The sequence below is a fragment of the Copadichromis virginalis genome, linkage group LG22 (genome assembly GCF_057382275.1).
Source record: "Copadichromis virginalis isolate Kocher_CV1m ecotype Utaka linkage group LG22, C_Virginalis_male_GT1.1, whole genome shotgun sequence".
Classification (NCBI taxonomy): domain Eukaryota; kingdom Metazoa; phylum Chordata; class Actinopteri; order Cichliformes; family Cichlidae; genus Copadichromis; species Copadichromis virginalis.
The window spans coordinates 11,008,030-11,019,141 of record NC_140638.1 but is presented as its reverse complement, the minus strand read 5'-3'; the positions used below and the strand labels follow the sequence as shown (position 1 = coordinate 11,019,141).

General features: G+C 40.9%; 2 protein-coding genes across 6 annotated transcripts in view; one reads left to right on the top strand and one right to left on the bottom strand.

The window, feature by feature from the left end:
* Positions 1–4,032: 4,032 nt before the first annotated feature.
* On the bottom strand, positions 4,033–6,858 carry LOC146682771 (putative thiopurine S-methyltransferase). Of its 3 annotated transcripts, none has more exons than XM_085446649.1 (9): positions 6,713–6,858; positions 6,006–6,146; positions 5,643–5,735; positions 5,418–5,550; positions 5,090–5,142; positions 4,932–5,006; positions 4,687–4,772; positions 4,480–4,524; positions 4,033–4,311 (listed from the first exon to the last, which is right to left on the bottom strand). In XM_085446649.1, exons 2-9 carry the CDS (start codon positions 6,101–6,103, stop codon positions 4,193–4,195), a joined length of 702 nt encoding a protein of 233 aa, XP_085302775.1. In that variant the 5' UTR covers positions 6,104–6,146; positions 6,713–6,858; the 3' UTR covers positions 4,033–4,192. The 3 variants fall into 3 exon arrangements, with proteins under 3 accessions (XP_085302775.1, XP_085302774.1, XP_085302776.1); XM_085446648.1 differs by lacking the exon at positions 6,713–6,858 and adding an exon at positions 6,530–6,695; XM_085446650.1 differs by lacking the exon at positions 6,713–6,858 and adding an exon at positions 6,259–6,314.
* Positions 6,859–8,085: 1,227 nt separating this feature from the next.
* ext1c (exostoses (multiple) 1c) overlaps positions 8,086–11,112 on the top strand; it is a 104,409-nt gene continuing 101,382 nt past the window's right edge. The window contains exon 1 of one of the 3 annotated variants that reach the window (XM_085446017.1): positions 8,086–8,367. The gene's annotated coding sequence lies outside the window, so the exon portion shown is untranslated. Of the gene's footprint in view, positions 8,368–8,804; positions 9,366–11,112 lie in introns of those variants that run through there. The other 2 variants (XM_085446018.1, XM_085446019.1) reach the window with 2 other exon arrangements.

Here is an 11,112-nt window from a genome sequence, read left to right as displayed (position 1 = left end):
ACGTATGAGAAAAAAAAAAACCTAGAGAATTTATTATTTTGGTAAGAGTGAGAGAGAGAGAGTGAGAGAGAGTGAGAGAGAGAGAGATAATCTATCAAACTTTTCTACAAAACGTTATACCACTCCGGGTCAGGAGGGGCGATATAGCACGGATGACTACGCCGGATGGAAGCGTAACCGGAAGCGTGGCAGGGACTTTCCCTTTGACCTTCATCCTGCTCCATGATCAGCCGTTAAATCTTTCCTCAATATTGCTGTAATGTAACAACACAGGTAGTTTTTTAAGATCAGACAGGTCCCAAAACATTCCTTACACACCCCCGCAGTCACTGAATTAGCATCTGTGGCACAAATAAGCTTCAAGGACCTACTTGTTTTTTAGAACCGACCTTTGACACTTGGATGTTGGCTTAATTTTTACCCAAAGAGAAATTTGACCCTAATAAAAAAAAACACGATACTGTGGTGAATACTTACCTCAACTTTGATGGGTTTTTTCACAGCTATTTATTTAGAAAAAAAGTAAACACCTTACAAGGACACAATGCACATTGCAGAGTACATGAATGGGAAGTAGGAATTCCTCCTCTCTGTACTTACACTCCTCCCTAACAAATGTCAAGTCATCATCTCCATATTGTTTTTCCCACTTTTCGAGTTTCATTGAAGTGTGCCCAAGTGCACAAGATGTAAAACAATGCATTCGTTTTTTAAGCCATTCACCGAGTCCCCCGTCAAGATGCCATTCATTTAAGAGACTAATAATTTTTTCAATTTAAGTTGTGCTAACTTCAACGCAGTAACATTAAAAATAAAACATATTAGAACTAATTTTTGTCGGACACAAGAACAACTCGAGCATATTTTTCAGGAGCTGAACTAGGGCTTACAAGTTTGCTAGGCCCCTGAGGACCAGTGCGAGGTTGTGCGGCAGATCCTGGCGTGGAGGGTCCAGACACTCCCACAGCGCAGACTTTGCTATCCGCACAGAGCGTTTCTGGTGTGGCTTATGCAAAAGAGACAATACAGCTCCCGGTAAGCATGTCTGTTGTAGCCTGCCCTTTATAAATATGTCTTTGATTATTCAAACAGTGTTTAAAATGTGACTCGTTTGTTATCCAAAAACATTTCATCTATGTTACTGATTTAAAATATACATATATATTTTTCAAGTTTTTAGCTCAAACTGACTCTTGAGCAAATCCACATAACCAGTGTGCACCCTAATGTACATCTTTGAACTGTATGTTAATCAGTACATGAAGCGTACCTCTGAAAAGAGTCCATCATTTGTGAATTTACTGATTTGTTTTTTAACTGCAGTTTTCACAAACTGCGGATGATGAAATCCTCTGTATTGTAGAAAATGTCTTTAAACTACTGCTGTTCCTACTTACTGAGTTCCCGAGCTACTTCTTTACTATGTGAATAAACAATTTGAACAAGAAAGGATTTAAAGACACATTGAAGCAAAGGCAAAAAAAAAAATTGTAATGAAATTTATGTGACAGTTCTTCTGAAATCCGACAGAGTGAAAATCCAAGAGCTGCTGCAATCGTGCTTAAAAAAAACCCCAGTTACAGCTGGTAAGATTTCTGGTATAAACCAGACTTTCACAGACTGCATCTTTACAGGGTTTTTTGCTTCTTTTGTTCACTCCTAGTGTCATTAACAAACAACAACCACAAACACAGAGCCCACTAACTAGTAGCTGCTTTTCCCCCTAAACAGTCAGTTGACTGAGAGAAATGCAATCCATTATTGTGAAAGCCGAAGGAGATGTGCTCCATAGTCAGACTTATATTTCCTTAACTTACATCCTATGTTCTGTTTAATTCTGGCATCCCTTTGATGGAAATTGGTTAAACTATTGCTCAACTTATGTCTGAATGACGGCAGATAATTCTGATGAAACTGACCCCGTAAGCACTTTGCAGCTGAGTCAAGGGCTTGTGGAAATAAGGTCAAGGAGGTGTCCGGCGTGAGTGCGCGTGCAGCCTGACATTCAATTTGGGACATCTGACAGACACATTAGTGCAACTCAGAGTGTGAGCAGCAAATCCTGTATACTAAACATAAGAAAAGTAATGTGTAGTGCTTCTTTTTTTTTTTTTTACAACCGAGATTCCAGGGCACATGCTTATATGGTTTTCTTTTATTCAAAAGCAGATTACTTTAGCGATTGTGTAACTGTGTCCTTGACATTTGTTAGGGAGGAGTGTAAGTACAGAGAGGAGGAATTCCTACTTCCCATTCATGTACTCTGCAATGTGCATTGTGTCCTTGTAACGTGTTTACCTTTTTTCTAAATAAATAGCTGTGAAAAAACCCATCAAAGTTGAGGTAAGTATTCACCACAGTATCGTGTTTTTTTTATTAGGGTCAAATTTCTCTTTGGGTAAAAATTAAGCCAACATCCAAGTGTCAAAGGTCGGTTCTAAAAAACAAGTAGGTCCCTGAAGCTTATTTGTGCCACAGATGCTAATTCAGTGACTGCGGGGGTGTGTAAGGAATGTTTTGGGACCTGTCTGATCTTAAAAAACTACCTTTGTTGTTACATTACAGCAATATTGAGGAAAGATTTAACGGCTGATCATGGAGCAGGATGAAGGTCAAAGGGAAAGTCCCTGCCACGCTTCCGGTTACTCTTCCATCCAGTGTAGTCATCCGTGCTATATCGCCCCTCCTGACCCGGAGTGGTATAATGTTTTGTAGAAAAGCTTGATCGATTCTCTCTCTCTCTCTTACCAAAATAATAAATTCTCTGGGGTTTTTTTTTTTTTCTCATACGTTTATGGTATCCTACGGAGGAAGCATCCCGAGCTCTCAGAGGTAATTGACCAGGATGAACCGACGGTCGTCTGACTCCTTCTTGATGTGTGTAAAACAAGGCAGTTTTCTTTTAGGGTTTCTGTTTTTCAGTCTATTGAGAAAACCTGTTGTAAAAGTAGCTTAAAAAATGAAGAAAAACTCTTTACTTTGATCTGAGAAGGAGTGGCTGCACAAACCCAAAATACCTCATCGAGGTGTTTTAATAAAAATATTTGGGATAGAGTTCTGAATATGTGCTTTTTTTTTTCTTTCTTTTTTTTTACTCGGGGTTATTTTGCACGTACAAGGAGTTGGGACCTTTATGAAATTCTTTGCTTGGCTGGAGGCATTAAGAAATACTAATAACGATTCTGATACTCTGGGCCTCTTAGCATCAACTGAGCAGTGTTTAAATGCCACAGCTACCTGCGTATTGTTGATGACCATGTCAAAACCATAATGACGACCATGTACCCATCTTCTGATGGCTGCTTCCAGGTGGACACCTTAATGCCACAGAGCTCCAATCATCTCAAATTATTTTCATGAGCATGACAGTGAGATGACAGTGGCTGACAAATCTGCAGTAACTGTGTGACGCTGTCATGTCAATATGGGCCAAAGTCTTTAAGGAATGTTTCCAGCACTTTATTGAATCTATGCTATGAACGATTGAGGCACTTCTGAATGCAAAAAGGGGGTCCAACCTGGTACTGCTAATGTGCAAGGTGAGTGTATTTATGCATATACACATTAACTACAAGTAAACAGCACAATAACTAACGACACCAACAATCATAAACCAGTGCAGGAAAGCAGGGATGAGGGTGGTTGCCTCTAAGCTGGTGTATTTCTGTGCTTACACTCGAGTGTATAGCATCTGTGAAGGTGTACGTGCAAATACATGACCATTATATGAGGGTATACAATCTTATCTTGTTCATCTTACTAATTCTATCTTTAATAATACATATGCTTCTATGAATTCTGGAGTTCTGTTTGAAATGTGTTAGAGAACTTGGATGCTTAATGCTCAAAGCCACGACTGAATAAAAGGTTTACGCAGGGGTGACTCCCACAGTTTAGCCTTTCGACATATTCTAAATTCAGTGGATTGTTTATCATAGAATTAATATTTTCTGAATTCTATGTTTTGTTTTGAGTGCAAAAGTCATAAATAAAATTAAACAGCTACAAAACTCATTAAAAACACCAGACATCTTGTCTTATGATCGTGTTTTTTAATTATCATGTTATTTGATCCATAACAACAACAAATAAAAAGGAGAATTATAAATTCTCTTGAATTTCAGGCACTTTCACTTTCCACTTTATTTTTCCTTCCCGGGATTTTCTTCTTCTTTCTCTAAACTCTGAGCCTTTAGTTGCTCTTTGGCGTGATGAGGTGCACATTTTCAAGAAATTTATCTAGTCCCCAATTTCGTTGTTTGTCCGTGAGAGCATCCTCTGACTGCAGCAACTCTATACCACAGCTGCTCCCTGAATTTAAAGAAAGTAAAACAAAATAATACACAATTAAAAAAGTTTCTAATTATCTGGAAAAAAGACCCCATATTTTGTAGAGTTATACACAAATCTGTCAGTTATCACTTGTATTTTGGTTAATATATAAAATGCTCAGCCATAATTATTTTTCATAGTACTCACCAAACAGACTATGCACCTGCTCATCAGGCACGAAAAAGGGAGGCCCTAAGAGATCAACAGATTTTAAAATATGGTATTTTATGTTTATTCTCTCTCTCTCTCTCACACACACACACACACACACACACACACACACACACACACACACACACACACACACACACACACACACACACACACACACACTATAGAAATGATATAGAATACCTTGATATAAATCAGGATTGTACAGTAAAGTGTCCAGGAGGTATCTGCAGTCATTCGCCATCAAAGAAATAATGAGAGCTGCATACCTACAAAATAAAAGAATAGCATTGGCATGGGACATCCGTGTATGGATACATTATATAATACAGTATCAAACTGTGTAAAACATAATGTTTTGGAGTTTATTTAGTTTGAAATAAATGTCATTCTAAGGGTTTAAAATGAGGGTCTTGATCTCATCTTACTTTTCTCTGTCTCCTGGGTTGACGGCCACGAGAGAGCCCCTGTCCCAAATTGCTCCAAACTGACCCTCGATAGAACTGTGAAGTTTAACAGTATCAATTTAACAGTAATTTTAATTATTTTATTTTAAAAAGCATAAAACAATATGTAGTTTACTCACTTGGAGAAGTTGTACAGGTTACACTGATACAGGGAGATGTTTTTCTCTGAGTTCTAAAAACAAAAGACAGCACGGATGAACAACTTGTGTCTGTTTTAAAGTAAGCAATATAACTTTCTTGTAGCTTGCAGCCATTCTGCCCAAAATCTCACTGAGATCAAAACGGTTTTCAGAAGAAAGAGCTGCTCACATGCACATAATAAACTCAGGCATCACCATAAAAAACTCTATTCAGCGTAAAGACACTTAATTGCTGAGAAGCAATAACACTGACTACCTCAGCTTAGATCATTTAGTGGTCGTGTTTGCACACATGAAGTTCACCAACCTTGTAAACCTTTGCTCCAGGTATAGCAGGCACAGGCTCCTCGGTGTACGTCATGTTGTTCTCCTCAAAAAACTGACGAATAGCCTTTTCAGAAATCTCCACTCCAACCACTGAATGGCCCATGTCTGCTAGCCTGAGAATCACGAAAAAACAAAAGGTTAGCAAAGATGACAACTGACACTAATACTGATCAACTTAATTTAATTTAGTAAGATGTTTTCATACCACTTCATATCTACTGCTTTCCCACACAGAGGGAAGAAGAAGCGAACTCCTGTTCGTCCATTGAGAACTTTATCAATGTTTTTCTTCAGCATCCTGTTAGAAAAACAGTATTAACAGCAAAATACACATTCCTGCTGCAATCTTATGTTGAGGTGATGTCTGGTGATGTCTGGATCAGCCGTATTGATGGTACTTGTCTTAAAAATAGATAATCTAAGCTCACTTTCTAAAGCTTTTAACAGGACACAGCTTTAGGTGGTGATGCACCTTTATAGTTGATGTAATCTTCACAAGTCTTACATGCATTTGGGCTACTTTTGCACCCTCACTCCACTGAACTACATAAAAAAGTGGGGTCATTACTTGTGCACTTCAGGCTGATGGAAGCCGATTTTGTTCTGTTGCCAACGTTCCTCCCATTCACCGAGGGCCATGACCCGATCTGCCTGCTGTTCCAGCATGCTGGTTATGTTTGCCTGACGATCAGCGGTTAAAGGAGAGCAGCTAGACATGAGAAAAAGAATTGTTTGTGAAAAAAACCACTTCATGTCGCTGGAGACAGGAAGAGAATGCATAATCCGCACAGGATTATGGTCTTGCACATAAAGACACCTACAGCAACGGCAAAATGTAAGCACGTGTGGTCCATGAGCTGTCACCTGCAGGGTTACAAAACCCAACCGATGGGTCATTTGAATCTTCTGGTAGAAAATCATCTGCATTAATCGTGGATCTGCACGAGCTTGTTGTCCCGTTATAAACTAAACTATGGCACGATGGCTATAACCAAACAAATGGTTTGAATAACAGCGTCGTTAAAGCGTCATTCTTAAGCGGAAATGAATAATTATGTAATAGTTTCATGACAATGTCAGATCCTCGCTTACCTTGCAATAGCGCAGCATAAAAACAACCACAGTACTCGTGAAAAGACATTAGAACCGCACGTTTTCCGGTAAACTCAAAGCGTGTCTCTCCTGAATGAAGGCTGCTAATATTTGTTCAGCAACACAGCTGACCGGGCAAGCTCTCCGATCAATAAACGCAGCGAGGCTCTCCTGAATTCTTACCCCGAGTTCTGTCTGCAAGGCGAGGCGTTCCGTTGAGCTCTCGGTCGGCTGTCTCTCAGTGTTTATAAAGTGCGAGAAGGAATGCTTTGCCTGGGAGAATGAAACGAGGTTTTGAAAATAAAGATCAAGCGGGTTTTATTTCTGGTTTGGGAGGAGCCTGATGATGCATTCATGGTACGTCAGAAAAATGTTACTCAGCATTCTGAGTAACAGTATCTCGAGTTCTTAAATCATTGCTCAAGATTAAGCAAAGGAATACAACAAAAGAAGATAATGTGAATGTTGTGTGTGTGTGATTAGAACTCTTGGCTAATTTGATGGTACCTTTTATGCAGATGTCTCTGGGTACGCAGGGTTTTGTTTTGTTTTTTGCTAAATAAACTCTATCTTGATTTGCAATATGCATACCAGAATTTGCTTTTCAAATTGCCCATGTATTCCTTTGCGATATAAATAATGCACTATTTCCATCATGGACCCCTCTGTTTCTTTCTCTTTTCTGTAAACGCTTGCTGCAATCACGATTCAAACTGTGGCAGCTGTCACTAATCCTCAGAAAGTCTCTGGACTGTTGCACAGTGATTAGTCTCGCTTGCCCAGCCTGCCTCTCTCCACGCTTGGGTTGGTACGGCTCCAGTGATACGATGTTGTCAGCAAGACAATAAGAATCCGTAAGGAAGGACGGAAGGGAAAGGTGTTTTCCGGACGCACAGCGGCGCAAGTGTTTAAGAAATCCCGGTTTTACACTGAAGCGCTCTGGCATAGGTCTTTTTTCCGTAGTTTCTACTTCATTAAAAAAAAAAATACACACACTTCCCTCAAGAAAAATAAAATGTTGTAGCTCGTCAAACATGCAAAGATGTGTAAATTTAACCATGTAACATTGAACGACATTACTTCATACAAACATAGGCTACTAGAACACAGCGGCAGTCCATAGGAGAATTCAGATATTATTGGTGTTTGCAAGAGGGAAAAACGGATATTATAAATCTGTAGAATCTGCCCGTTATATGGATATAAGTCTTTGTTGCCAAAAATTTAAAAAAAGAGGCATCTTGCTGCACTCTAATTTAATGTAGAGTAATAATGTGTTGTAGCCTATTCTCAACTTGGCCATCAACGAAAAGCTATTTTTAAACAGCTGATAGAACTGCTGAAGCAAGGTTATTCTTCTATACTGGTCTCCCTTATAAAGAACTGTTACCTGCTTATGCTCTGTTTACGCTGGTGTACTGGAAACAATGCTTCCCACCAAGATTGCTATCTTTAGCCAAAATAAACAACGTACTACATTCAACACTCATAGTGAACCACGAGAAAATGTGACGTTCCTCTGTGTTGGTTCATTCCTGTGCGTAATTCGGGCTTTCCGAAGCGCTCCAGTTGTGCAGGGTCGCGTCCAGATGTGTGTGTTTTTCTTTACGGGGCGACGAAGACGGCGAGGAGCTTCTGACCAATCACCGCCGCCCGGGGGCGGGTCGAGCGTGAACTGTTGTGGATGTGGAAAAATGGACAATTTATCACGCATATTCATCATTCATATCCCAACGGGGAAAGCTTTGGTTGCACGCTGATTTGATTGGCAAATGCCTGGCCGTGGTGTGAAACGGAAAATCACCAGTTGGGAGGAGAAGAGCGCGGTTCGCTACCCGGTAAGGGCGAGCTCTCTGTTGGGGAGAAGTCGGGGCGCTGTGGGGATTGTACTGGGTAATTGCTGCTATGTTTAGAGGCTGTGATTACTGAGAATGCATTTGAGCAGTAAGATTAAAGCAGGTGGATCTGTTGAGATCTAAGAAATAATTTCTGTAGCAATATGTATTTCATATTTTTTCTTTCATCTTGCCCTCTGTCCTGAAGGCGTAAATCACCGCTGCAAGCTCACGCTCTTTAAAAATTCAAGCAAAACGCTTTCAGATTCGCTTTCCACCCGCTTATGATCACGGCACTTGCACTGATAGCCGGGATAATAGCCGGTAAAGTGCGTTTATCTGCTCGAAAGCGGCACCTGACTGCTATTAGCCACTGATGTATTGTTTGCATAGCGCTCAGCGCACCTTTGTTACTCGCTGCTCACTGACACGGGAATCTCAAGTGCTCGTAGCAGCCCTCACCATCCTACTGAACAGTAAATCTCAAAGACTTGTTAGACCGACCCTTGCTTGCGATAAGGTCACTGATGCTTAAAGTCATTCTAAGAGCAACAGGGGCACTTCAGTCCACCCCTGGATTACACGAGACTACCAAGCTGCCTGTATTTGGCAGCATGTAAAACCAGGTTGCTGTCGGAGTAGCAGTGCGTGATGGGGAGGCTGTCCATGGTGCTCTGACGGAGAGAGGTGCATGCTGGATAATAATAAAGGAGAACACGCTGTGAGGGATTTGGGAAATTCGGAGGACACGGGGGGGCGGCGGGACATTCCGCTTTGGCATTGTGAATATTATGTTTTTTATTTTTGGAAGCGCCTGGACTGTGCGTACAGTGTGCGCTATGCCAGAAGGTGGGAACTTAATCATATTGTAAGGCTCCGGATTTGCAAGGCTCCAGAGGAGAAGTTGGTGTCTTGAGCCTCCAGAGCTCGTGTCATCCGAAAAAAGGGGCTACGGCAGAGCCGCAAGACAACACGATCAACAGTTCAAAGCGCAACTGTAGGTATGATTCTGGTTCTGGTTCGGGGGGCACATATCTCAGTGATTTTCTGTGGCATGTTTTGACAGTGAGATTTGCACACCTTGCTGTGTCACACTATGACAGATGCCTTTATTGACTCCGGTGTAATTTGATACAATAGGATCGTATATAGCTGTGTTTTGTAATTCTATCTACATCTCTGGGATATGGGGGGAAGTCAGCACAGGCTTCTCCCCCTGGACAGATGGGCTGCGGGTTGCTCTGCCACCATCCAAGAATATTAAGCTAAGTAATGTAGTTCAGCTGTCCTACTGTTTCCGCTTGCAAAGTCGTTGGCAGTAATATCAAAACAAGAATCTTTTTACTCCAGTATGAAGTCTTTCCAGACATCTTTTCTAATTTGATGGAGATTGTGAACAGACCACAGGCACACTGATTATACAAGGCATGTGTGCACCAGTGGAGTGTGCATATCACTGACTGTATTATGACTTCTTCCTGCTCATCTTCTGATGCAGTCTAAATGGCATTGTTTTGTTCTGATGCCCAGTTGTCTTAGCTAATGCCCATCATTAGCTAATAGCTCAGGAAAGACTGGAAAGATTGCCTGCTTTCACATCCCACTAAGTGCTCCACGTATTAATGAATCCCAAAGAAACAAACAAGGCTGGCAGAGTTCATTGCAGCATTTAATTAAAAGTCTCTAGTTATTTTGTTCTTTCTTTATTTATTTTTGATGAAAAATGATGGTGCTTCCAAACAAAATGCTGTCATTATCACTGAGGTTCCACCCCAAAAGGCTCTCAGGGGAGGCTGTATCTTGACAATAAGCTGTACATGAATTTCATTTGATTTATGAAATGACATTTAATGGCAACCTCCTCATCTTAATAGGATTTCTCATTCATGATGGTTCTGTAATACCTTCCCTCGTGAATAAGACACAAATCTTGTCATGTCAAGCTAGGCGGAATGCATATTCCACGGACAGCAGGAATTTCCAGTCACATGTTCCTTAAGTGAGCTGAGTTTGGAGTTTGCATTGTGCAACCTTTGGACTGTCTGTTGTAGTATTCTATTGTTGGTCATTCTCCTTGTGTGTAATGTCTTAAAGAATGTTTTTTGTTACTCTTGTGAAAGCTGCAGTCAGTTGAACAAAAAGACTGTTTAAAAAAAAGTATTTTAAGCACAAGATTAAGAAATTCGGAGACACAGGGCTAATTGAACTCTGCCTGGAATGTTGTTCTTCTTTCTTATCCTAGGGTCAGATCGTATATCTAATCAGGTGTTGTCAAGGTCAGATTGTTTATTCCCATCTGATTAGAGTTCTGTGAGACTGCCTCTAGGCCGAAGCTGCAGAGATAAGATGCGCCGTCGGTAAGATGCATTGTTAGCAGGACCGGTTAGTAAGGCAGATGGATTCGGCTGCATGCTGTTTCTGCTGTGTGCGTTGTCAGGTGCACAGCCAGCCACTGTGCTGTATCAGTGTCCTCCGAAGGCTCTTTTACTCTACATGCTTGGACTGGTGTGCTATTGTTAGTCTCCGCCTGTGCGATATCCACACATATCCTGTCCCTGTGTTTTAGGACTGTAAACAGCATTGCCAAATTCAGAGAGTGAGCTCGAACTTCCTAATAAGTGTTCCTGCCCATCTTGTTCATTTTGTTAATTAGCCCTTGTGGCGTTGGAGTGCAGCATATTGTTGAGACATAATTAATCAACCGAGCTTGTAATTACGCCGGGTTTGGAATGTGAGCGTGGTTTGGAG

Bases quoted from the DNA above. Each gene is read 5' to 3' on its own strand.
- LOC146682771 (XM_085446649.1), bottom strand. From the start codon at position 6,103: ATGCTGGAACAGCAGGCAGATCGGGTCATGGCCCTCGGTGAATGGGAG. The intron at 5,551-5,642 runs GTATGAAAACAT...CGTGATTCTCAG, and splicing joins AAAGCAGTAGATATGAAGTG to GCTAGCAGACATGGGCCATT. The intron at 5,007-5,089 runs GTGAGTAAACTA...TAAACTTCACAG, and splicing joins AACCTGTACAACTTCTCCAA to TTCTATCGAGGGTCAGTTTG.